The 25,301-nt window shown below is 37.8% G+C and overlaps 1 protein-coding gene across 2 annotated transcripts in view; it reads right to left on the bottom strand.

Annotated features, from left to right (window-relative positions):
- The window catches only part of LOC128206827 (protein dachsous-like), a 76,466-nt gene that overhangs the window by 49,096 nt on the left and 2,069 nt on the right, over positions 1–25,301 (bottom strand). Inside the window, exon 1 of one of the 2 annotated variants that reach the window (XM_052909507.1) lies at positions 4,120–5,319. The exons of the other annotated variant lie outside the window; for it this stretch is intronic. Coding sequence (XP_052765467.1) covers positions 4,120–4,188 — 69 coding nt within the window. The 5' untranslated portion in view covers positions 4,189–5,319. Of the gene's footprint in view, positions 1–4,119; positions 5,320–25,301 lie in introns of those variants that run through there. 2 annotated transcript variants of the gene reach the window in all.

Raw genomic sequence — 25,301 nt, 5'->3', positions numbered from 1 at the left:
TGATCTCACATAGTGAAAACAAATGTTACTTTGAGCGTTTTCAAATTTCTTGTAAGACATTCTACAAAATGAATCTCAGAACCTGTTAATACTAGTGACAAATTGCTGAGGAAAGAGAGAGAGAGAGAGAGAGAGAGAGAGAGAGAGAGAGAGAGAGAGAGAGAGAGAGAGAAGAGAGAGAGAGAGGCCTTTTGTACTAACAAGTTTCCATTTCATTACTGTATCTGCGGAATCTAGAGCTCCGTCAACCCGAATATTATGTATTCATGTAATGTAATAAGTGTATAATTAAATCAACACAGTTAAAGATTTATATAGAGAGTATATTATATTGACATACCGTTTAAACAATAACACGCGTTTGGGCCAAGTATGCGGACCCAAAACAATTTGTGATCTTTCCAAAGAAGGTATTGTAAATAAGTGGGTTGAGTATATTCTCATCTTTAACTGCAAAGCAACTGTTTAAATTAGTTTAGAATTAATCAATGGTGTAAATTGTAAAGAAGAAATAATCACACCTGTTTAACGGTGTAACCGATGAATGGACGTCGTGATTATAAAGACGGACTGAGACCACTTAAGTGTTTTAATAAAGTTCTTTGCAAATATAAAATGAGTGTACCTCCAGTGTCAAATTTCATTCACTGCATTATTAAAGAAGTCGGAAACGCTGCTTGTACGGGTACGTGTTCGAACGGATTTCTTTTTGTACGCTACGGCTCCTGGTATCAAGGGCGGATCAAGGACTTGGTGTTAGAGGGGGCGTAACTTAGGGGCGTATCCTTTTGACATTTGCCCCTCATTCAGAACCGAAATTTATTTGGTTTTAAGTGTTGTTTTGGTGAAAATCCTGGTAACGCGGTTCCATTAGTCACGTGGGTTACAGTGCTTTGATTTCAAAGTTTCATTAACTCATTGTTTCTAATGTTACCACTTTAATATAATAACGTTAGATGACATGAAGTAAATTCTAAATGATTAAGAATGGACAGAGTGAGCATAGCGAACGAACCCTTCGAAATCATTGAGATATTACTTCAGGTCACTTAATTGACTTATAATACATGTCATTGGCTGATACATTGACAACGCAAAATCTGGCGCAGTGGGTGTGTAGCGGATGAGTGGCAGTGGGCGGACCTTAAAATGACCGCGAAAGCTGAAATTAAAATGATTGAGCCTACTACTTAATGAATGCCTATCTACAATTCCATGAAGGTTGTATTCTAAATCTTATCAACGTATGTTAAAATGATATACCATTTTCAAACTAAGCACTAAGGGGTCCATTTCTCATAACAAGAAAATATCAGCGTTGGTATATACTATTTCACAATACATCACATCGTGAAAGTAACCCATCATTTTCTGATCACTGAATAAATGCAGACAAAAAATTCTACGATTTCTACCGAAGAAAAAGAAGATAATTATTAAATGGTGTCATTCAAATATTTTGAAATTTGAAAAAAGTGATTATTTTTTCGAATTCAGTTTAGTTAATGTTTTTTCCCCTTTCATATAATGATAATGTCATGAAAAAATGATGACATCAATGGCATTATTGCGCTTTATCTTGTTACAAGAGTACGTTTTAATCGAATCGACATATTTAATTGCAAAAACAGAATGAATAAAATATCATATTATCAAAATGGAATGCTCAAGTCGGTGTAAAAGTGTGTATTGTTCAGTTTAAATTGGTAGTTTAACATCTATTAGAAAGACCATTCACTTGAAAATAAAAGTAAAAAGTTGATTTATATACTTCAAATAAACATTTCGCTATAGTATGAATACATTTATGTATTTATTTATTTGTATACAGATGCACATTGGTTCGTTAGAATTTGTGAAGCATTTATTTATTATTTACTTCATAACACTTCAAAAGAATGTCCTGCGTCACCGATTCGCATTGAAGGACAAAGTGGAGACGATAAATGATGTGATTTTATAGAAACCATATCTACTTTAGAGGTCTGATGCGATCAATTGTAAACATTTCACCACAAAACAACATCTTAAGGTTCTAAATAAAGGCATGAAAGAAAAAAAATCAAAACAAAATTGGACTAAAATAAAGTTACAGTCGAACCCCGTTGGGAAGCGGGAAGCGGGAATGCTTCTCAGAAGAAAGATATCGGTTCTTTACATTTAGCTCGAGCCAACGAGGTATTCGAGCCAAGCGAGTTCGAACCAACGGGGTTAGACTGTATAACAACAAAGCAAATACAGACGTTAAGTTATGGCTTCCATAACTTTAATGGAGATAAAATTATTTTATTAATGTTTATTAATTCATTAAAGTTATTGCGTAACCCCCATACCAAAATCATACACTGTCAACTGACTACGATGATTTAATAAAATGAGGCATTTAAAGAAAGGAATAACAACACAATCAACACATTAGCATTAATAAGTGGTTTTTCTTTTAAAAGGTAGTAGCTTAAAGTCAACATTTCATTCTACTACCTGCACGAGACTCGGCAATCATGACGATTGATTCTAATTTTAGCATAGGAACTGCGTTGTTAATTTAGCTCAAACACAATGTAGATAGGTTGCAATTAATTGTAATAAATCAAAAAAAACAATTAATATCCAACATTAATTATCCGTTAGATTTCTTATCATTCAAATAAGAAAAAAAAAATACAGCAAAATAAACTTTATATTTGTGAGGTCAAATGTAGGTCACGTTGGTGTTTTCCGAATATTTTGATGTCACGTGATTAATTTTCAACACAACTATGACCTAAATAAGGAAAATCTAAAATCGGATTTAGTAAAAGGCCTTAAATCGTTTCTACGTTCCGGATAGGTTTTTTGCTTCCCGATCGTAAAAAAACAACCAAAAAAACATTTTTTATATGATCATCATTCTTAGCGAATATTTTAAACTTGCTTTTACCACAATCCCGACTTCAGAACACAAGTGTAAACAACATGCTTCATTCTGTGTAATAGTATTGTCGGCATTTGATATAAGAAAATGATGCATTCTGTGTGATTCCCTTTATCAACACATACATACAAGTTTTATTTGAACTCATTTTGCAGTGGAAATATATATATAAAATTGAGAATGGTCTAAAAATGGTCAGGGGGCTCTGGTGTCTATATTCTGCATAGGATGATTTTTTTTCGGGGTGTATTTTTCTACGCCTACAGTTTCACGAGACTCATTAGTAAGAGCCCTCCGACAAATACGCAGAAGCAGACGGTAATACAGAAGTAATCTCTCTCTCTCTCTCTCTCTCTCTCTCTCTCTCTCTGTCTCTCTCTCTCTCTCTCTCTCTAAACATTAAAAATAGTGGGGCATTGTGTAGAGCGGGAAATAGAAAGGAGCGAAGGAATAGAACGGAAAGAGAGATTTAGTGGATTCCGCAGAAGAAGTCGCTTAGCCGAGCCAGAGACGGTGGCTTTGTTCGATATTGAAATGGTTTGTAAAACGTTTGGTGTTCGCGTTCGAATCGCACCAAATCCTTAATTACCTCTACTTAGAAAAACTTTGTCCGTCAAATCATTCCTACAAAATATAATCAGCGACCAAGCTTTCAATGTAATGCAAAAACGGTGAAAAATGGATTGATATTTAAATATCGTTGGTCCACTAATATGTGCAAACACTACAGTTTTTTGTAGGTGCTTAAGAAAAATCCAAACATAAAATGAAGACCGAGTTTTGAAGGAAAAAAAAAACACACAATAACATAAGGGCAGTGTACTCAAAATAAACGTTTTGAAAGCTTAAGATTTCCCCCAAAAATCATTGGATCGTTTGTCTTTCCGAAAATATAAAGGATTTATTCTATTTATTGGATGCACTTACATAAGAACTATAGTAACACTGGAATGCAGCTTCGAACATAATTAAAAGCAAATAATAAAATATTACATCTGTGAAATACCATTTTTTCTTTCTTTGCATTTCGGTAGGATTCAAATAACGCATAAAAGTGCATTTATATATATTGATCTAACTACTGGCAATTAAAGATATCATCAATTCATTAGTGAAACTTCCTTATATAAACATTTTTTAAAGGCTAAAAACAAAATATAAATTGTTATATATATAAATAATTAAATGATATGATATATTCTTACCGCTGCCTGAGTGACCCGTAATTGACTAGACAGTATGATAGCTGTAAACCAATAAATTGCCAATTCCATTTTAGGACTTCACGTCGCAAAGTTATATATCAGCGAGAAACAAATTCACCACAAACAATCTGCAACGATATTCCAGCAAAATCAAGATATTCAGTAAAAAAACAAGTTCACCACGTAACACTGCAGCGTTATTCTAGTAAAAAGAACAAGTTCACCACGTAGCGCGTCAACGTTATTCTAGTAAAACACAAATTCACCACAAACGATCAGCTACGATATTCCAGTGAAAAACAAGTTCACTACTAAGCGCGTCAACGTTATTCCAGTAGGAAAAAAAGTTCACCACATAGCGCCGCAACGTTATTCCAACGAAATCAAGTTCACCACGTAACGCCACAACGCTGTTCCAGTGAAAACAGGTTCAATACTTAGCGCGTCAACGTAATTCCAGCGAAAATCAAGTTCTCGACTTAGCGCTGCAACGTTATTCCAGTAAAAACAAGACAACGTGGCGCGTCAACGTTATTCCAGTAAAACACAAGTTCACTACTTAGCGCCGCAACGTTATTCCAGTGAAAAAAAGTTTACCACGTAGCGCGTCAACGTTATTCCAGTGAAAAAAAGTTTACCACGTAGCGCGTCAACGTTATTCCAGTGAAAAAAAAAACAAGTTCACTACTCAGCGCGTCAACGTTATTCCAGTGAAAAAAAAAAGTTTTCTACTCAGCGCGTCAACGTTTTAATCAAGCAATATTCAAGTCCATTACTAAGAGCCGCAGCGTTATTCCTGCGAAAATCATATGCGAAAATCAAGTTCACGACAAAATCAACTTTTTTTCTTGACACACACACACAGACAGAATTCACATCACATTTTTAATCAAAGAATTTAATTTTTAATGTATCTTCCTGATACTTTTAGATGCTTCTTTATCAAAATCAGTTCTTTTAAGTTGACTTAATAAAGTTAAAATGCTTTGCGTATCATCATAAATTAATTTCAATTTTATTCAAATTATCTATCGGTTATCGATTATATCTCCGGCGACTGACGTTCTCTTCAATGAATGTTCTCTTCACTTTTGGGAATTAATAATTCTATGATGAGTATTCATCTTCTTTTCAATTTAATTCATTAAAATTAATCTAGTGTTCACAGTTAATGTCCGCTTTCAATGGTTGTTTTGAGATTTTATCACGACTGTTGATAAAGTGCCCTGATCCTCTCATTGAAGTACATATAAAGGTGCTGTACTTTAGAAGTATCATTATTGACGATATTTTCGTCAATCGGCATACAAATATTTAATACCAATATCATCCGTAACTGCGGCTATAGCGATACTTTAAAGGTACATTGCTTTATCATTCAGTTAAAGATATAAGCTTATATTTCCGCCACATCAAAATTAACATTATTAAAGAAGTTGCGAAAGCTGTACGAATAAGCGGAAGTGTACTACGTTCTGTGCACTACGTTGTGCGGGCATGACTTGTACACGACAAATACGACAAGGAAACTTATACGACAGGTGCACTAACACGACAAGCATACTAACACGGCAAGTACACTAACACGGCAAGTACACTAACACGGCAAGTACACTAACACGACAAGTACACTAACACGGCAAGTACACTAACACGGCAAGTACACTAACACGACAAGTACAATAACACGGCAAGTACACTAAAACGACAAGCATACTAACACGACAAGCATACTTACACGACAAGTACACAAACACGGCAAGTACACCAGCACGGCAAGTACGCAAACACGGCAAGTACACTAACACGACAAGCATACTTACACGACAAGCATACTTACACGACAAGTACACTAACATGACAAGTACACTAACACGACAAGTACACTAACACGACAAGTACACTAACACGAAAAGTACATTTACACGACAAGCACACTTACACGACAAGTACACTAACACGACAAGTACACTAACACGACAAGTACACTAACACGACAAGTACACTTACACGACAAGTACACTTACACGACAAGTACACTAACACGACAAGTACACAAACACGGCCAGTACACTTACACGACAAGTACACTAACACGACAAGTACACTTACACGACAAGTACACTAACACGACAAGTACACTAACACGACAAGTACACTTATACGACAAGTACACCAACACGACAAGTACACTAACACGACAACTACACTAACACGGCAAGTACACAAACACGACAAGTACACTAACACGACAACTACACTAACACGGCAAGTACACTTACACGACAAGTACACAAACACGACAAGTACATTTACACGACAAGCACACTTACACGACAACTACACTAACACGACAAGTACACTTACACGACAAGTACACTAACACGACAAGTACATTTACACGACAAGCACACTTACACGACAAGTACACTAACACGACAAGTACACTAACACGACAAGTACACTAACACGACAACTACACTAGCACGGCAAGTACACTTACACGACAAGTACACTATCACGACAAGTACACTAACACGACAAGTACACTTACACGACAAGTACACAAACACGACAAGTACACTAACACGACAAGTACACTAACACGGCAAGTACACAAACACGGCAAGTACATTTACACGACAAGTACACTAACACGACAAGTACACTAACACGACAAGTACACTAACACGACAAGTACACTTACACGACAAGTACACTTACACGACAAGTACACTAACACGACAAGTACACAAACAAGGCAAGTACACTTACACGACAAGTACACTAACACGACAAGTACACTTACACGACAAGTACACTAACACGACAAGTAAACTAACACGACAAGTACACTTATACGACAAGTACACTAACACGACAAGTACACTAACACGACAACTACACTAGCACGGCAAGTACACTTACACGACAAGTACACTAACACGACAACTACACTAACACGGCAAGTACACTTACACGACAAGTACACAAACACGGCAAGTACACTAACACGGCAAGTACACTAACACGACAAGTACACTAACACGACAAATACACTAACACGACAAGTACACTTACACGACAAGTATACTAACACGACTAGTACACTAACACGACAAGTACACTAACACGACAAGTACACTTACACGACAAGTACACAAACACGACAAGTACACTAACACGACAAGTACACTTACACGACAAGTACACTATCACGACAAGTACACTAACACGACAAGTACACTTACACGACAAGTACACAAACACGACAAGTACACTAACACGACAAGTACACTAACACGGCAAGTACACAAACACGGCAAGTACATTTACACGACAAGTACACTAACACGACAAGTACACTAACACGACAAGTACACTTACACGACAAGTACACTATCACGACAAGTACACTAACACGGCAAGTACACTTACACGACAAGTACACTAACACGACAAGTACATTTACACGACAGGTACATTTACACGACAAGTACACTAACACGGCAAGTACACTAACACGGCAAGTACACTTACACGACAAGTACACTTACACAACAAGTACACTAACACGACAACTACACTAACACGACAACTACACTAACACGGCAAGTACACTTACACGACAAGTACACTAACACGGCAAGTACACTAACACGGCAAGTACACTAACACGAAAAGTACACTAACACGACAAGTACACTAACACGACAAGTACACTTACACCACAAGTACACTAACACGACAAGTACACAAACACGGCAAGTACACTTACACGACAAGTACACTAACACGGCAAGTACACTAACACGGCAAGTACACTAACACGGCAAGTACACAAACACGGCATGTACACAAACACGGCAAGTACACTAACACGACAACTACACTAACACGAAAAGTACACTTACACGACAAGTACACTAGCACGACAAGTACACTTACACGACAAGTACACTAACACGACAAGTACACTAACACGACAAGAACACTAACATGACAAGTACCCTAACACGACAAGTACACTATCATGACAAGCACACTTACACGACAAGTACACTAACACGACAAGTACACTAACACGACACGTACACTTACACGACAAGTACACTAACACGACAAGTACACTTACACGACAATTACACAAACACGACAAGTACACTGACACGACAAGTACACTTACACGACAAGTACACTAACACGACAAGTACACTTACACGACAAGTACACTAACACGACAAGCATACTTACACGACAAGTACACTAACACGGCAAGTACACAAACACGGCAAGTACACACACACGGCAAGTACACCAGCACGGCAAGTACGCAAACACGACAAGTACACTAACACGGCAAGTACACTAACACGGCAAGTACACTTACACGACAAGTACACTAACACGACAAGCATACTTACACGACAAGTACACTAACACGGCAAGTACACTAACACGACAAGTACACTAACACGACAAGTACACTTACACGACAAGTACACTAACACGGCAAGTACACAAACACGGCAAGTACATTTACACGACAAGTACACTAACACGACAAGTACACTAACACGACAAGTACACTTACACGACAAGTACACTATCACGACAAGTACACTAACAAGGCAAGTACACTTACACGACAAGTACACTAACACGGCAAGTACACTAACACGGCAAGTACACTAACACGACAAGTACACTTACACGACAAGTACACTAACACAACAAGTACACTAACACGACAACTACACTAACACGACAATTACACTAACACGGCAAGTACACTAACACGAAAAGTACACTAACACGACAAGTACACTAACACGACAAGTACACTAACACGACAAGTACACTTACACCACAAGTACACTAACACGACAAGTACACAAACACGGCAAGTACACTTACACGACAAGTACACTAACACGGCAAGTACACTAACACGACAAGTACACTAACACGGCAAGTACACTTACACGACAAGTACACAAACACGGCAAGTACACTAACACGGCAAGTACACTAACACGGCAAGTACACTAACACGGCAAGTACACTAACACGGCAAGTACACAAACACGGCAAGTACACTAACACGACAAGTACACTAACACGACAAGTACACTAACACGGCATGTACACAAACACGGCAAGTACACTAACACGACAACTACACTAACACGAAAAGTACACTTACACGACAAGTACACTAGCACGACAAGTACACTTATACGACAAGTACACTAACACGACAAGTACACTAACACGACAAGTACACTAACATGACAAGTACCCTAACACGACAAGTACACTAACACGACAAGCATACTTACACGACAAGTACACTTACACGACAAGTACACTAACACGACAAGTACATTTACACGACAAGTACATTTACACGACAAGTACACTTACACGACAAGTACACTAACACGACAAGTACACTTACACGACAAGTACACTAACACGACAAGTACACTTACACGACAAGTACACAAACACGACAAGTACACTGACACGACAAGTACACTTACACGACAAGTACACTAACACGACAAGTACACTTACACGACAAGTACACTAACACGACAAGCATACTTACACGACAAGTACACTAACACGGCAAGTACACTAACACGACAAGTACACTAACACGACAAGTACACTTACACGACAAGTACACTAACACGGCAAGTACACAAACACGGCAAGTACATTTACACGACAAGTACACTAACACGACAAGTACACTAACACGACAAGTACACTTACACGACAAGTACACTATCAAGACAAGTACACTAACAAGGCAAGTACACTTACACGACAAGTACACTAACACTGCAAGTACACTAACACGGCAAGTACACTAACACGACAAGTACACTTACACGACAAGTACACTAACACAACAAGTACACTAACACGACAACTACACTAACACGACAACTACACTAACACGGCAAGTACACTAACACGAAAAGTACACTAACACGACAAGTACACTGACACGACAAGTACACTAACACGACAAGTACACTTACACCACAAGTACACTAACACGACAAGTACACAAACACGGCAAGTACACTTACACGACAAGTACACTAACACGGCAAGTACACTAACACGACAAGTACACTAACACGGCAAGTACACTTACACGACAAGTACACAAACACGGCAAGTACACTAACACGGCAAGTACACTAACACGGCAAGTACACTAACACGACAAGTACACTAACACGACAAGTACACTAACACGGCAAGTACACTAACACGGCAAGTACACAAACACGGCAAGTACACTAACACGACAAGTACACTAACACGACAAGTACACTAACACGGCATGTACACAAACACGGCAAGTACACTAACACGACAACTACACTAACACGAAAAGTACACTTACACGACAAGTACACTAGCACGACAAGTACACTTATACGACAAGTACACTAACACGACAACTACACTAACACGACAAGTACACTAACATGACAAGTACCCTAACACGACAAGTACACTATCATGACAAGCACACTTACACGACAAGTACACTTACACGAGAAGTACACTAACACGACAAGTACACTTACACGACAAGTACACTAACACGACAAGTGCACTTACACGACAATTACACAAACACGACAAGTACACTGACACGACAAGTACACTTACACGACAAGTACACTAACACGACAAGTACACTTACACGACAAGTACACTAACACGACAAGCATACTTACACGACAAGTACACTAACACGGCAAGTACACAAACACGGCAAGTACACAAACACGGCAAGTACACCAGCACGGCAAGTACGCAAACACGACAAGTACACTAACACGGCAAGTACACTAACACGGCAAGTACACAAACACGGCATGTACACTTACACGACAAGTACACTAACACGACAAGTACACTAACACGACAAGTACACTTACACGACAAGTACACTAACACGACAAGTACATTTACACGACAAGTACATTTACACGACAAGTACACTTACACGACAAGTACACTAACACGACAAGTACACTTACACGACAAGTACACTAACACGACAAGTACACTTACACGACAAGTACACAAACACGACAAGTACACTGACACGACAAGTACACTTACACGACAAGTACACTAACACGACAAGTACACTTACACGACAAGTACACTAACACGGCAAGTACACAAACACGGCAAGTACACTAACACGGCAAGTACACCAGCACGGCAAGTACGCAAACACGACAAGTACACTAACACGGCAAGTACACTAACACGGCAAGTACACTAACACGACAAGTACACTAACACGACAAGTACACAAACACGACAAGTACACTGACACGACAAGTACACTTACACGACAAGTACACTTACACGACAAGTACACTTATACGACAAGTACACTTATACGACAAGTACACTAACACGACAGGCATACTTACACGACAAGTACACTAACACGGCAAGTACACAAACACGGCAAGTACACAAACACGGCAAGTACACCAGCACAGCAAGTACGCAAACACGACAAGTACACTAACACGGCAAGTACACTAACACGGCAAGTACACAAACACGGCATGTACACAAACACGGCAAGTACACTAACACGACAACTACACTAACACGACAAGTACACTAACACGGCAAGTACACTAACACGGCAAGTACACTAACACGGCAAGTACACAAACACGACAAGTACACTAACACGACAAGTACACCAACACGACAACTACACTAACACGACAAGTACACTAACACGACAAGTACACTAACACGACAAGTACACTTACACGACAAGTACACTAACACGACAAGTACATTTACACGACAAGTACATTTACACGACAAGTACACTTACACGACAAGTACACTAACACGACAAGTACACTAACACGACAAGTACACTTACACGAAAAGCACACTTACGTTTGCAATAAGGTTTTTCCTATGAACAACATTGGATGGTATGGTACTTAAAATAAACACGTTTGGTATGCATAAGTACTTATTAAAATGTGTTTTTTTAAATGGACACAAGCATCAGAAGTACCCATGACTTTGACATAAATGTCGTACTTTGTTTGTCAAGTTATCCTGTTGCATTGTAGTTTACAGCGCGGCTATAGAATTATGAACTTACATACATTATTTGTTTTGGAGTTTGAAAGAAATATACAAACATTACATCAAAGGGAACAAATTATAGGTATATCAGCTGGGCGGATAAAAAAAAAGTAAAATAAATAAACGACGGCAGAGTTTACAGAAATGCTGATTTGAAAAGGGATGATGTATTTCGTTTGACAAATTCAGTTCTTCACAAAGCGTCGATAACTTTTCGTCCGATTGGCGGCTTTCAAACCAACACAAGTTATTCAGTAGCCAGTTCAATGTCGATAAATTGTATCAACGAATGCCAAGTCGGGTACGAATATTGTCCTGTCATCGACAACCGATCGACACCTGTTTCTGGATTAGTAATGACTGGTTGGAGATAAGTTGCAAATGATCGTAAGCATTATGCACTAGTCAATGGTACCCCCCCCCCCCACCGCTCCGCATTATTTAGTTAAAAGTTAAAGGTTTATCACTCAAAATTCTTACGTATATGTATTGTGTATGTATTGATTTGAAATATGAGTGTCCCTTTAACTGTTAATTCTACTGGCAAAACGTGTTATACTTAATGTTAATCTACAATTAACTTATGAACGCGATTTGACAACGAAAAAACGATTTTTTCGAAAATAAAACTCTACACTTAAGGTAAAACATTTTAAAATTTTCTTAATACTCTTCTCTCATTCGGCCCCCGGTCCAGTATTTACATATTAATTTGTTAATCATCGATACATTCCACGTGCTGAAAATTCTATTTAGTGTTTATTCTTATCATGATTATGTTATAATCAGAGTTTAAAGCAAGAAATGATATTGTGAAAGTTTCAATTATAATGGAGCAGTGTAAGTTTTTATGCTCATACAATGGAGCAAATCTATTGCATAGAATATGATGAATACTAACTTGTGTATCAATGTAGCCACTGACGTTTAATACTGGGTCTATATAAACAGGTTAAATATACTGAAATAGCGGTCTGTAGATCTTTTCAATTGAGGTAATTTGAAAGATCGTTCAAAACGTTTTCCTTTATGTCAATGTAAATTTGTCATCAAGTACCAATAGCCATTGAAATAGTTTTATAAATAAGATTATAATCGAGACACATAAACTAGTTTTCCCCTCCCACCCCTCCCTCCCCCCTCCAACTCAACCCTGTTTTGATGTTCATTTCTTTAAATCCATGTTTTTAGTATTTATTTTACAACGATTGTGAAACAAGCTTTTGCAACTTATTGAAATCACTCTCGATGGCAAGATGATGCGAGAGAGTGTGGTCGTGTGCTGTTGGTAAACTCGGAGTACCCGGAGGAAGCCCAGTTGTCCAACTTGGTGAACAAACACCAAACTCACATGCGCCCAGGCCGGGAATCGAACCCGGGTTGCCTAGGTAAGAAGCGAGTGCACTAACCACTGCGCTAACCGGACAACCAATCCGTGTTTTATGAGCGAGAACGGATGACGCTTCAGAATGGACGGCGGATAGATGGAGGAATTAACATGGGAGATATTATTCGTGTATATTCTTGCGAACTTAGACACTTTGTTGACAAATGTTGGAACAGGTATGTTGAGTAGTCTTCATATTAAATTTTATCAAGCCACTAGAGAGAGAGAGAGAGAGAGAGAGAGAGAGAGAGAGAGAGAGAGAGAGAGAGAGAGAGGGGGAGGGAGGGAGGGAGGGAGGGAGGGAGGGAGGGAGGGAGAGAGAGAGAGAGAAAGAGAGAGAGAGAGAGAGAGAGAGAGAGAGGGAGAGGGAGAGGGAGAGGGAGAGAGAGGGAGAGGGAGAGGGAGAGGGAGGGAGGGAGGGAGGGAGGGGGGAGGGAGGGGAGGAATTGACACCACGCCGATAGCGATAAGGCTACGCCTAGCAAAAAGAAAAAATGTCTTAACTTCAAAATAAAACATTTCGAAATAGCATCGCCTGTTTTATACAAGTGTAATGATTATTATTGATATAACTACCTTAATGTTTCTCTCAATAAGTTAATATCGGTTTTAAATGAAATGAAAGACATGTAACAAGCAACAGAGAAGTTAGAAATGACCATGGTCATTATAAATGCACAGGATTTTACTTTGATTTACGTCAAAGAAGATTTTGTTTTAGCTACGCGTATATATTTTTTTGAGATTTACTTATATGATATCAGAAATTTAATCAAATTTAATAAAAATGTAACTCAAATTAACTGAGTTGTCTTTTTCACCAGTATGTCCAAACAAGCTTAAAAGCAAATGTATATGCTTCGGATTTAAGACTTTTCGCACAACCTGAAAAGGAGACAAAATTCCAAACAGAACTAAATCGCAAGATATCGTCAATATTATAAATATTATAAACTAATACTCAAATGATATTTCTTGTTTTAAGACTAACGAAAAATATATGTATATTAAGTATGGATACATTAAGACAGTTTCATGGTTGAAATAGTCTACTAAAAGGTTCTTTGTTATCAAACACTTGCAAAAATGCATAATTTGAGCAGCATTTAGGGAAAATGTCAGTATTTCGGATTTCCTTAATTGTCTTTACTATCTCTCAGTTATGAGAAGCATATATTGTGTTAAATATATAGAAAACAGCGTCATTACACTACTGTTGATAAGTGCAGATTGTCGGAGATCATGGCGGATAGCAACGGCAACTGATAAGCCCCGCCTTATCTTGGCACTGATTGGTCAGTCGGGTATCGATCAGGGGCCGTATTCCATACGCAATTTAGATTGAACTTAAAATTTGTGACCAAGTCTGCGAAAATGGGTCCTAATGAGGAAAAATGACATTTTCAGGTTTTTACATTTTCTGAATGTGCTATGTTTCAGAAATAAAGTCCTGAAGTTTTAAGCTGATATCTTTAGAATTGACTGATTGAGGACAAATTTCGCGATACCACTATTTGTTATAAAATGGCGAAAACAATGAAGGAAATGGAAACATAAGTAAATATAATTGCTCAGAAAACGAGTTGTTTTTTTTTAATCTGGCTTTATCTCGGTAACGTGATTACCTCAACATGACTCATTTTCGCTGACGACGTCACATTTTTAATCTAAAATTAGAGACTAATTGTTTTGATTGGCCATTATTTTTAGTTGACCGATAGGCTGAATGAAATCCCTGAAGTATATCTAAGGATAATGATAAGATCAATATTGAATACTGGCCCAGGCTCCAATTTCTCGAAAATTCTTAAGCATAACTCACTTAAGTATCTTATTTCATCAAGCAATATTACTAACATAAATATATTTCTTATAAAACAGCAACTAGGTTATCTTATTTATCTTCAAATGCATTTCCTTTAAAAGCCTCAAAAACTCTTAAACAAGAGAATATTACACAATTTATACCAAATTAAGATAGCGTGCTGAACTTGATCCTGTTTTAAAGGACTTGAAGATGTTTCGAGAAATTGGAGCCAGCTAGTTTGACTGTCAAACCGCGTCATGTAGATGGAGCAGAGAATGGAGAAAGAAGAAGAGCGGAATGAGAGAGCGAGAGAGGAAAGGTAGAAAGGGGGACAAAGGGGAGAGAGAGGGAAGACAGGAAGATGACCCAAAATGGTAGAACATGGAAGTGTAGATGGAGAGGATAAAGGATGGAAGAAAGATGAGGAGAAGTAATGAAGGAGAGATCGAAAGGGTAGAAGAGGGGAAGAAGGGTGGAGGAAGGAGAGGATAAAGTGAGAGGGTAGAGGGTATAGGAAGGGGAGGATAGAGTGAGAGGGTAGAAGGGTGGAAGAAGGGGAGTATAAAGTGAGAGGGAAGAAGGGTGGAAGAAGAGGAGGATCGAGTGAGTGGGTAGAAGAGGGGAAGAAGAGTGGAAGAAGGGGAGGATTAAGTGAGAGGGTAGAAGGGTGGAAGAAGAGGAGGATCGAGTGAGAGGGTAGAAGGGTAGAAGAAGGGGATGTTAGAGTGAGAAGGAAGAAGGGTGAAGGAAGTGGAGGATAGAGTGAGAAGGAAGAAGAGTGAAGGAAGGGGAGGATGAAGTGAGAAGGAAGAAGGGTGAAGGAAGGGGAGGATAGAGTGAGAGGGAAGAAGGGTGGACGGAGGGTAGGATAAAGTCAGAGGGTAGAAGGGTTGAAGATGGGGATATATAAAGAGAGAGGCAGGATGGGTGGAAGAAGGGAAGGATAGAGTGAGAAGGTAGAAGGGTGTAGGAAGGGAAGGATAGAGTGATAGGGTAGAAGAAGGGAAGAAGGGTGGAAGAAGGGGAGGATAAAGTGAGAGGGTAGAAAAGAGGAAGAAGGGGAGGATAGTGTGAATGGGTAGAAGAGGAGAAGAAGGGTGAAAGTAGGGCAGGATAAAGTAAGAGGGTAGAAAAGGGAAAGGAGAGGAGGATAGAGTGAGTGGGTAGAAGAGGGGAAGAAGAGTGGAAGAAGGGGAGGATAAAGTGAGAGGGTAGAAGAGGGGAAGAAGGGGAGGATAAAGTGAGAGGGTAAAAGAGGAGAAGAAGGGGATGATAGAGTGAGATGGCAGGAGATAGGAAGAAGGGAGGAACAAAGGGAAGAAAAAGTGAGAGGGTATAAGAGGGGAAGAAGGGGAGGATATAGTGACAGGGGAAGAAGGGTGGAGGAAAGGGAGGATAGAGTGAGCGGGTAGAAGGGTGGAGGAAGGGGGGATAGAGTGAGAGGGAAGAAGGGTGGAAGAACGGGAGGATAGAGTGAGAGGGCAGAAGGGTGAAGGAAGGGGAGGATAGAGTGAGAGGGGAAGAAGGGTGGATGAAGGGGAGGATAGAGTGAGAGGGTAGAAGAAGGGGAGGATAGAGTGAGAGGGAAAAAGGGTGAAAGAAGGGGAGGATAAAGTGAGAGGGAAGGAGGGTGGAAGAAGATGAGGATCGAGTGAGTGGATAGAAGAGGGGAAAAAGGGTGGAAGAAGGGGAGGATAAAGTGAGAGGGTAGAAGGTTGGAGGAAGCGGAAGATAGAGTGAGAGGGTAGAAAAGTAGAGGAAGGGGAGGATACGGTGAGAGGGTAGAAGGGTGGAAGAAGGGGAGGATAAAGTGATAGGGAAGAAGGCTGGAAGAAGAGGAGGATCGAGTGAGAGGGTAGAAGGGTAGGAGAAGGGGATGTTAGAGTGAGAAGGAAGAAGGGTGAAGGAAGTGGAGGATCGAGTGAGAAGGGAGAAGGGTGAAGGAAGGGGAGGATAAAGTGAGAAGGAAGATGGATGAAAGAAGGGGAGGATAGAGTGAGAGGGAAGAAGGGTGGACGAAGGGTAGGATAAAGTGAGAGTGTAGAAGGGTTGAATATGGGGATATATAAAGTGAGAGGCAGGATGGGTAGAAGAAGGGAAGGATAGAGTGAGAGGGAAGAGGAAGGGAAGAAGGGTGGAAGAAGGGGAGGATAAAGTGAGAGGGTAGAGGATGGGGAGGATAAAGTGAGAAGGTAGAAGGTTGAGGGAAGGGGGGGATAGAGTGAGAGGGTAGAAGGGCGGAGGAAGGGGAGGATAGAGAGAGAGGGGAAGAAGGGTGGAGGAAGGGGAGGATAGAGTGAGAGGGTAGAAGAAGGGGAGGATAGAGTGAGAGGGAAAAGGGGTAAAAGAATGGGAGGTTAGAGTGAGAGGGTAGAAAAGGGGAAGTAGAGGAGGATAGAGTGAGAGTGTAGAAAAGGGGAAGTAGAGGAGGATAGAGTGAGTGGGTAGAAGAGGGTTTGAAGAAGAGGATAGAGTGAGAGGGTAGAAAAGGAAAAGTAGAGGAGGATAGAGTGAGAGGGTTGAAAAGGGGAAGTAGAGGAGGATAGAGTGAGAGGGTAGAAAAGGAGAAGTAGAGGAGGATAGAGTGAGTGGGTAGAAGAGGGGAAGAAGGGTGGAGGAAGGGCAGGATAAGTGAGAGGGTAGAAGAGGAGAAGAAGCGGAGGATAGAGTGAGAGGATAGAAAAGGGGAAGAAGGGGGATAAAGTGAGAGGTTATATGAGGGGATGAAGGGGCGGTTAAAGTGGAAGAACAGAGACAGAGGAGAGGGGTCGAGAAAGAGGGTGACAAAGGAAAAATGTTCAAGTAGTAATAAGTAAAGTCGGTAAGATAATTCTCTTAACGTGCGCGACCACAAACGCATATACGATGTCGGCTCTTGGAGCCAGTGGGAAAGACAGAAGGGAAGACAGATCTCGTACCATGCACGACCACACGTACGAGCGGTGTCTCTGAGAGCCGGCTTCGAAAACCAGCACCGCTAGTTCCCGTTCAAATTCGTTCAAGATTTGAAACCTTGTGAGATAGTTTGTAATTCTACAATATTTGGAGGTTTAAATGGCAGATTTATATTACGCTTTCCGTGGAAATATCATTGGTATAAATGCACACAGTGGAACACAGAAAACCAACATAGTATCACCTCGTATTTTAAGGCTTTATTTAGGAATAATAATTCTTCAAAATTGAGTATATTGTCATAATTTAGCTATTTAGTTATATTTTCTGACTTCCGCTGTTTTCTTCGGTCTATTTAAATTATTGATAACTTTTCTATATGACAATACAAACACAGAATACATAATCATACTAACATACGTCAAGAGGATGCAAAAACTATTTAAGTTTAAACGAATGAATCAATAAAACCATTTATACATTGAACATTCAACATTTAACGTATTCGTGGCAGGTTAGATTAATCTTTAAATAAAATATAAAACATGAATATAGATCTGAAGTTTATTATTGCGTATCCTCCCAAGTATACACAGAACGAAAACTCCTTTTAAAGAGTTGCCGGACTGAAGTGCGGCGTCAATGACCGGAGTAACAAATGATACCGAACCATTTTCATCCGCGCTTTAAAAAGTTCCTTGTGCAACTTTATATTCCTGAATAAAAACATAATAATAAATTAAGCTATCATATAAACTTTCAACCTTCGCTGACGTGCATTGTGAGCGCCAATCACCAGCTGTAATAGTTTATTGAAAATCTAGGAGTTCGTCGATAATTTAAACTTACATAATACATCATTTTCCAAAGTGTATTCTAGTATTATTTTACAAAGCGCTGTATATCAACTGTCGATGTCTAACGTTATCTAACCATTGTCATCCGCTCAATTAGAAGTTTTTTTGCGCAATTAAACCTTAATAAATATACGCCATAATGTATTAAAGTGACTCGCTCATGTTTTTTTTTATTTTACCAAAAATTAGTTTTCTCGGTAATGCATCTGAAAACACTTATTTAATCATTATTTTACTCTATGATATCAAAATTGCCGAAAAAAATACAGTTGTAGCATGAACAAGTATTTTGGTTGTAGTGGGGTTCGAACCCATGCCGGTAAAGTCAAGTAGAATTAGTATACATCCTGCTAGTCCACACGGCCACCGGGGTTTTACAAAAACGGGAGATATGTTGACCTGTTAACGATACATTGATAACATCACGTGATCATGCCAATCAACCAATCACGCAACACCACAGCCGTAATGTATGTTCAATCGCGTTATAAACGCTTATGAAAATTGTGGTCGTCAAAGACGATATTTGAGCAAATATCAATATTTGCTGAAGGGTTCCAGCTTCTGGCATTTTTGTTTTAACACTTCTTATGATTTACCACACTTTATTTTGTAATTAAAAAAGTGCATTTTACAAACCATGGGCGAGTTACTTTATAAAGCTGCACTCACACAGATGGAACATTTTGACTTTTTTTTGTCTTGGAACGAGCCAATTTTTGCGAAAATCCATGAAAAACAGTTATATAAGACTGCTGACAAAAAATAGATCGTAGATTTTTATATTTAAGCTCAAAAAATGATGTTTTATGCATTATTCTTAAACCGTTAGTAACGATTTAAGCCATAAAACATTAATTTTCGAACGGAAAAATAAAAAACAACGATCTGATTTTTTGTCAGCAATCTTTTATTATTAGTTTGAAGATGTTTACCCAAAAAATTGCTCTTTCCAAAACAAAAAAATAAAACAGCTGTAAAAATGGTAAATCTGTGAGAGTGCAGCTTTAAAGCTATCCTCTATACCATATAAAGTAGGGATGCAAACGAATATTCGAATATTCGATCAAACGTTTGGTATTCGAATGTCAAAATCGGTATTCGAATATTCGAAAAAAAAAATTCAATAAAGAGAACAAAACACATTTTGCCTTCATCACTGATGTTGTTTATAAAGCTCGTTTATCTTGTTTTTACAACGATTGGCCCCTAATCCCAGAGGTGTGAATGTGATGACTAGACACGCGACATGTGTCATTTAGGGACATTTCGTCGGGTACTATAAAAAGTCCCCCTACTTTTACAATAACTGGCTAGGGATCGGCTTTAACACCAATGTGTTGTCTTGGCTGCAAATTATGCTGTGCAAAATAGCGCAAAACGAGGTGATGATATAAATGCCACAATAATGTAATATTGTGCTCAATAATGTTGTTGCATATATGTGCTTTAAACTGTTTTCATCTTTCAATACAATTTTCGTGCTTTGAAATGGATTTTTGAATATAATTCCTCTATTGTTGTACAATAAATAAGTCCAATCCACTTATGTTTTCGTTTTACTATTTTACTAGTTCCCGAGTTGGTTTGAGTTTTCCATAGTTATATTTAGTCAGTTTAGAGGTCAATCTCAGAACGAGGCTGATCATCCTACGGAAAGACCTTCCATTGGCGCAAAACACTGTTTTACAAGGAATCCATCTAATTTCACATTGTTTACAAAAGGCAGCGGAATTGAATTATTCGATTTTGTTGTTTGTCTGTTTATAATGTATTGCTTTTTACTTCCTGGAAATGGAGAATTTCAAAGGCTCATTTGGGCAAATCAGGGTCGGCCGCGCGTACTGGATACGACAAAATTGGGTTTAAATGCCCCGGCTATTACTTTAGCGAATAATAATAGTAGTTTACATCTTCTTAAATATGTATTTCGCTAATCGAATATTCGAATATTCGATCGAAAGAATTACCGAATATTCGAATATCTGTTTTGCCATTCGTTTGCATCCCTAATATAAAGTCATCAAAACAGTTTTAACGTCCCCTGACATGAATTGTTGAAGCCAGTAACAAACTACATATAAACAACGAACATGATAAGACTAATCGTAATTTAGAACTTAATTCATATATCAGTTTCAAAAGCATATTCTTCTGTTAATGATAGTTAACAATGAACAGTATAATAACTGTCAAAATTTGATTAAGAATTTTAAGAGTTTTTGTATTGATTAGAAATATGATTTCCAATATATGTCGATCGATTAGTATATAGCCTTTGTCGTTCATTTACTTTTATATTCTTTACATTATCAACTTGAGCATGGTTTTGTAAACAGGTTAAACTGGTTAAATACATTTACTTAATCATCCTCTTTCTTACGTTTCAGTTTCGTAAAAGCAGCAATCACATTTCATATCATTCAGATTTAAATCATGAAATCTTGCTTCTTGAATGGAGACTTTTCTTAGTCAAATGATTGACTTGAGGCATTTATTTTCATATTGCATTAACGTCAATGTCAATTTCTATTGCCTACTCCAGTACATGTTAAAAGTGTATGGATGACAACAGCTCTATCTATTTCTACATACTTGGGTATCGATATAGATGATACTGAATGGTTCAGCGTAAGATCGTAATATATTTTACCGAGTGAGCACTTAAAGCTATATTTCACGAGTGAAATATTTACTTTTGGTATTCACGAGGTGAAATATTTTGCGATCGTACACTGAAACGATTTTTATTATATGGTATATGTGGTTTTTCACTATATAATTTATTGGCAATTGCGGAATGTTCAACGTATAAAAGACAAAACACTTGAAACACACACAGTGTTTACATTGCTATCAATTAACTGTTTATCCGTTAAATTAAAGGCTGGGTTTAATGGACTATTTTCTATCTTTCTATGTCATTTTGGAAATGAAAATGATCTCACATAGTGAAAACAAATGTTACTTTGAGCGTTTTCAAATTTCTTGTAAGACATTCTACAAAATGAATCTCAGAACCTGTTAATACTAGTGACAAATTGCTGAGGAAATAGAGAGAGAGAGAGAGAGAGAGAGAGAGAGAGAGAGAGAGAGAGAGAGAGAGAGAGAGGCCTTTTGTACTAACAAGTTTCCATTTCATTACTGTATCTGCGGAATCTAGAGCTCCGTCAACCCGAATATTATGTATTCATGTAATGTAATAAGTGTATAATTAAATCAACACAGTTAAAGATTTATATAGAGAGTATATTATATTGACATACCGTTTAAACAATAACACGCGTTTGGGCCAAGTATGCGGACCCAAAACAATTTGTGATCTTTCCAAAGAAGGTATTGTAAATAAGTGGGTTGAGTATATTCTCATCTTTAACTGCAAAGCAACTGTTTAAATTAGTTTAGAATTAATCAATGGTGTAAATTGTAAAGAAGAAATAATCACACCTGTTTAACGGTGTAACCGATGAATGGACGTCGTGATTATAAAGACGGACTGAGACCACTTAAGTGTTTTAATAAAGTTCTTTGCAAATATAAAATGAGTGTACCTCCAGTGTCAAATTTCATTCACTGCATTATTAAAGAAGTCGGAAACGCTGCTTGTACGGGTACGTGTTCGTACGGATTTCTTTTTGTACGCTACGGCTCCTGGTATCAAGGGCGGATCAAGGACTTGGTGTTAGAGGGGGCGTAACTTAGGGGCATATCCTTTTGACATTTGCCCCTCATTCAGAACCGAAATTTATTTGGTTTTAAGTGTTGTTTTGGTGAAAATCCTGGTAACGCGGTTCCATTAGTCACGTGGGTTACAGTGCTTTGATTTCAAAGTTTCATTAACTCATTGTTTCTAATGTTACCACTTTAATATAATAACGTTAGATGACATGAAGTAAATTCTAAATGATTAAGAATGGACAGAGTGAGCATAGCGAACGAACCCTTCGAAATCATTGAGATATTACTTCAGGTCACTTAATTGACTTATAATACATGTCATTGGCTGATACATTGACAACGCAAAATCTGGCGCAGTGGGTGTGTAGCGGATGAGTGGCAGTGGGCGGACCTTAAAATGACCGCGAAAGCTGAAATTAAAATGATTGAGCCTACTACTTAATCAATGCCTATCTACAATTCCATGAAGGTTGTATTCTAAATCTTATCAACGTATGTTAAAATGATATACCATTTTCAAACTAAGCACTAAGGGGTCCATTTCTCATTACAAGAAAATATCAGCGTTGGTATATACTATTTCACAATACATCACATCATGAAAGCAACCCATCATTTTCTGATCACTGAATAAATGCAGACAAAAAATTCTACGATTTCTACCGAAGAAAAAGAAGATAATTATTAAATGGTGTCATTCAAATATTTTGAAATTTGAAAAAAGTGATTATTTTTTCGAATTCAGTTTAGTTAATGTTTTTTTCCCCTTTCATATAATGATAATGTCATGAAAAAATGATGACATCAATGGCACTATTGCGCTTTATCTTGTTACAAGAGTACGTTTTAATCGAATCGACATATTTAATTGCAAAAACAGAATGAATAAAATATCATATTATCAAAATGGAATGCTCAAGTCGGTGTAAAAGTGTGTATTGTTCAGTTTAAATTGGTAGTTTAACATCTATTAGAAAGACCATTCACTTGAAAATAAAAGTAAAAAGTTGATTTATATACTTCAAATAAACATTTCGCTATAGTATGAATACATTATGTATTTATTTATTTGTATACAGATGCACATTGGTTCGTTAGAATTTGTGAAGCATTTATTTATTATTTACTTCATAACACTTCAAAAGAAATGTCCTGCGTCACCGATTCGCATTGAAGGACAAAGTGGAGACGATAAATGATGTGATTTTATAGAAACCATATCTACTTTAGAGGTCTGATGCGATCAATTGTAAACATTTCACCACAAAACAACATCTTAAGGTTCTAAATAAAGGCATGAAAGAAAAAAAAATCAAAACAAAATTGGACTAAAATAAAGTTACAGTCGAACCCCGTTGGGAAGCGGGAAGCGGGAATGCTTCTCAGAAGAAAGATATCGGTTCTTTACATTTAGCTCGAGCCAACGAGGTATTCGAGCCAAGCGAGTTCGAACCAACGGGGTTAGACTGTATAACAACAAAGCAAATACAGACGTTAAGTTATGGCTTCCATAACTTTAATGGAGATAAAATTATTTTATTAATGTTTATTAATTCATTAAAGTTATTGCGTAACCCCCATACCAAAATCATACACTGTCAACTGACTACGATGATTTAATAAAATGAGGCATTTAAAGAAAGGAATAACAACACAATCAACACATTAGCATTAATAAGTGATTTTTCTTTTAAAAGGTAGTAGCTTAAAGTCAACATTTCATTCTACTACCTGCACGAGACTCGGCAATCATGACGATTGATTCTAATTTTAGCATAGGAACTGCGTTGTTAATTTAGCTCAAACACAATGTAGATAGGTTGAAATTAATTGTAATAAATAAATAAAAAAACAATTAATATCCAACATTAATTATCCGTTAGATTTCTTATCATTCAAATTAGAAAAAAAAATACAGCAAAATAAACTTTATATTTGTGAGGTCAAATGTAGGTCACGTTGGTGTTTTCCGAATATTTTGATGTCACGTGATTAATTTTCAACACAACTATGACCTACATAAGGAAAATCTAAAATCGGATTTAGTAAAAGGCCTTAAATCGTTTCTACGTTCCGGATAGGTTTTTTGCTTCCCGATCGTAAAAAAACAACCAAAAAAACATTTTTTATATGATCATCATTCTTAGCGAATATTTTAAACTTGCTTTTACCACAATCCCGACTTCAGAACACAAGTGTAAACAACATGCTTCATTCTGTGTAATAGTATTGTCGGCATTTGATATAAGAAAATGATGCATTCTGTGTGATTCCCTTTATCAACACATAAATACAAGTTTTATTTGAACTCATTTTGCAGTGGAAATATATATATAAAATTGAGAATGGTCTAAAAATGGTCAGGGGGCTCTGGTGTCTATAT

This window comes from Mya arenaria, chromosome 10 (genome assembly GCF_026914265.1).
Source record: "Mya arenaria isolate MELC-2E11 chromosome 10, ASM2691426v1".
Taxonomy (NCBI): Eukaryota; Metazoa; Mollusca; class Bivalvia; order Myida; family Myidae; genus Mya; species Mya arenaria.
Note: the sequence above shows the minus strand (reverse complement) of the source record. Positions and strands in the feature narration are given on the sequence as shown.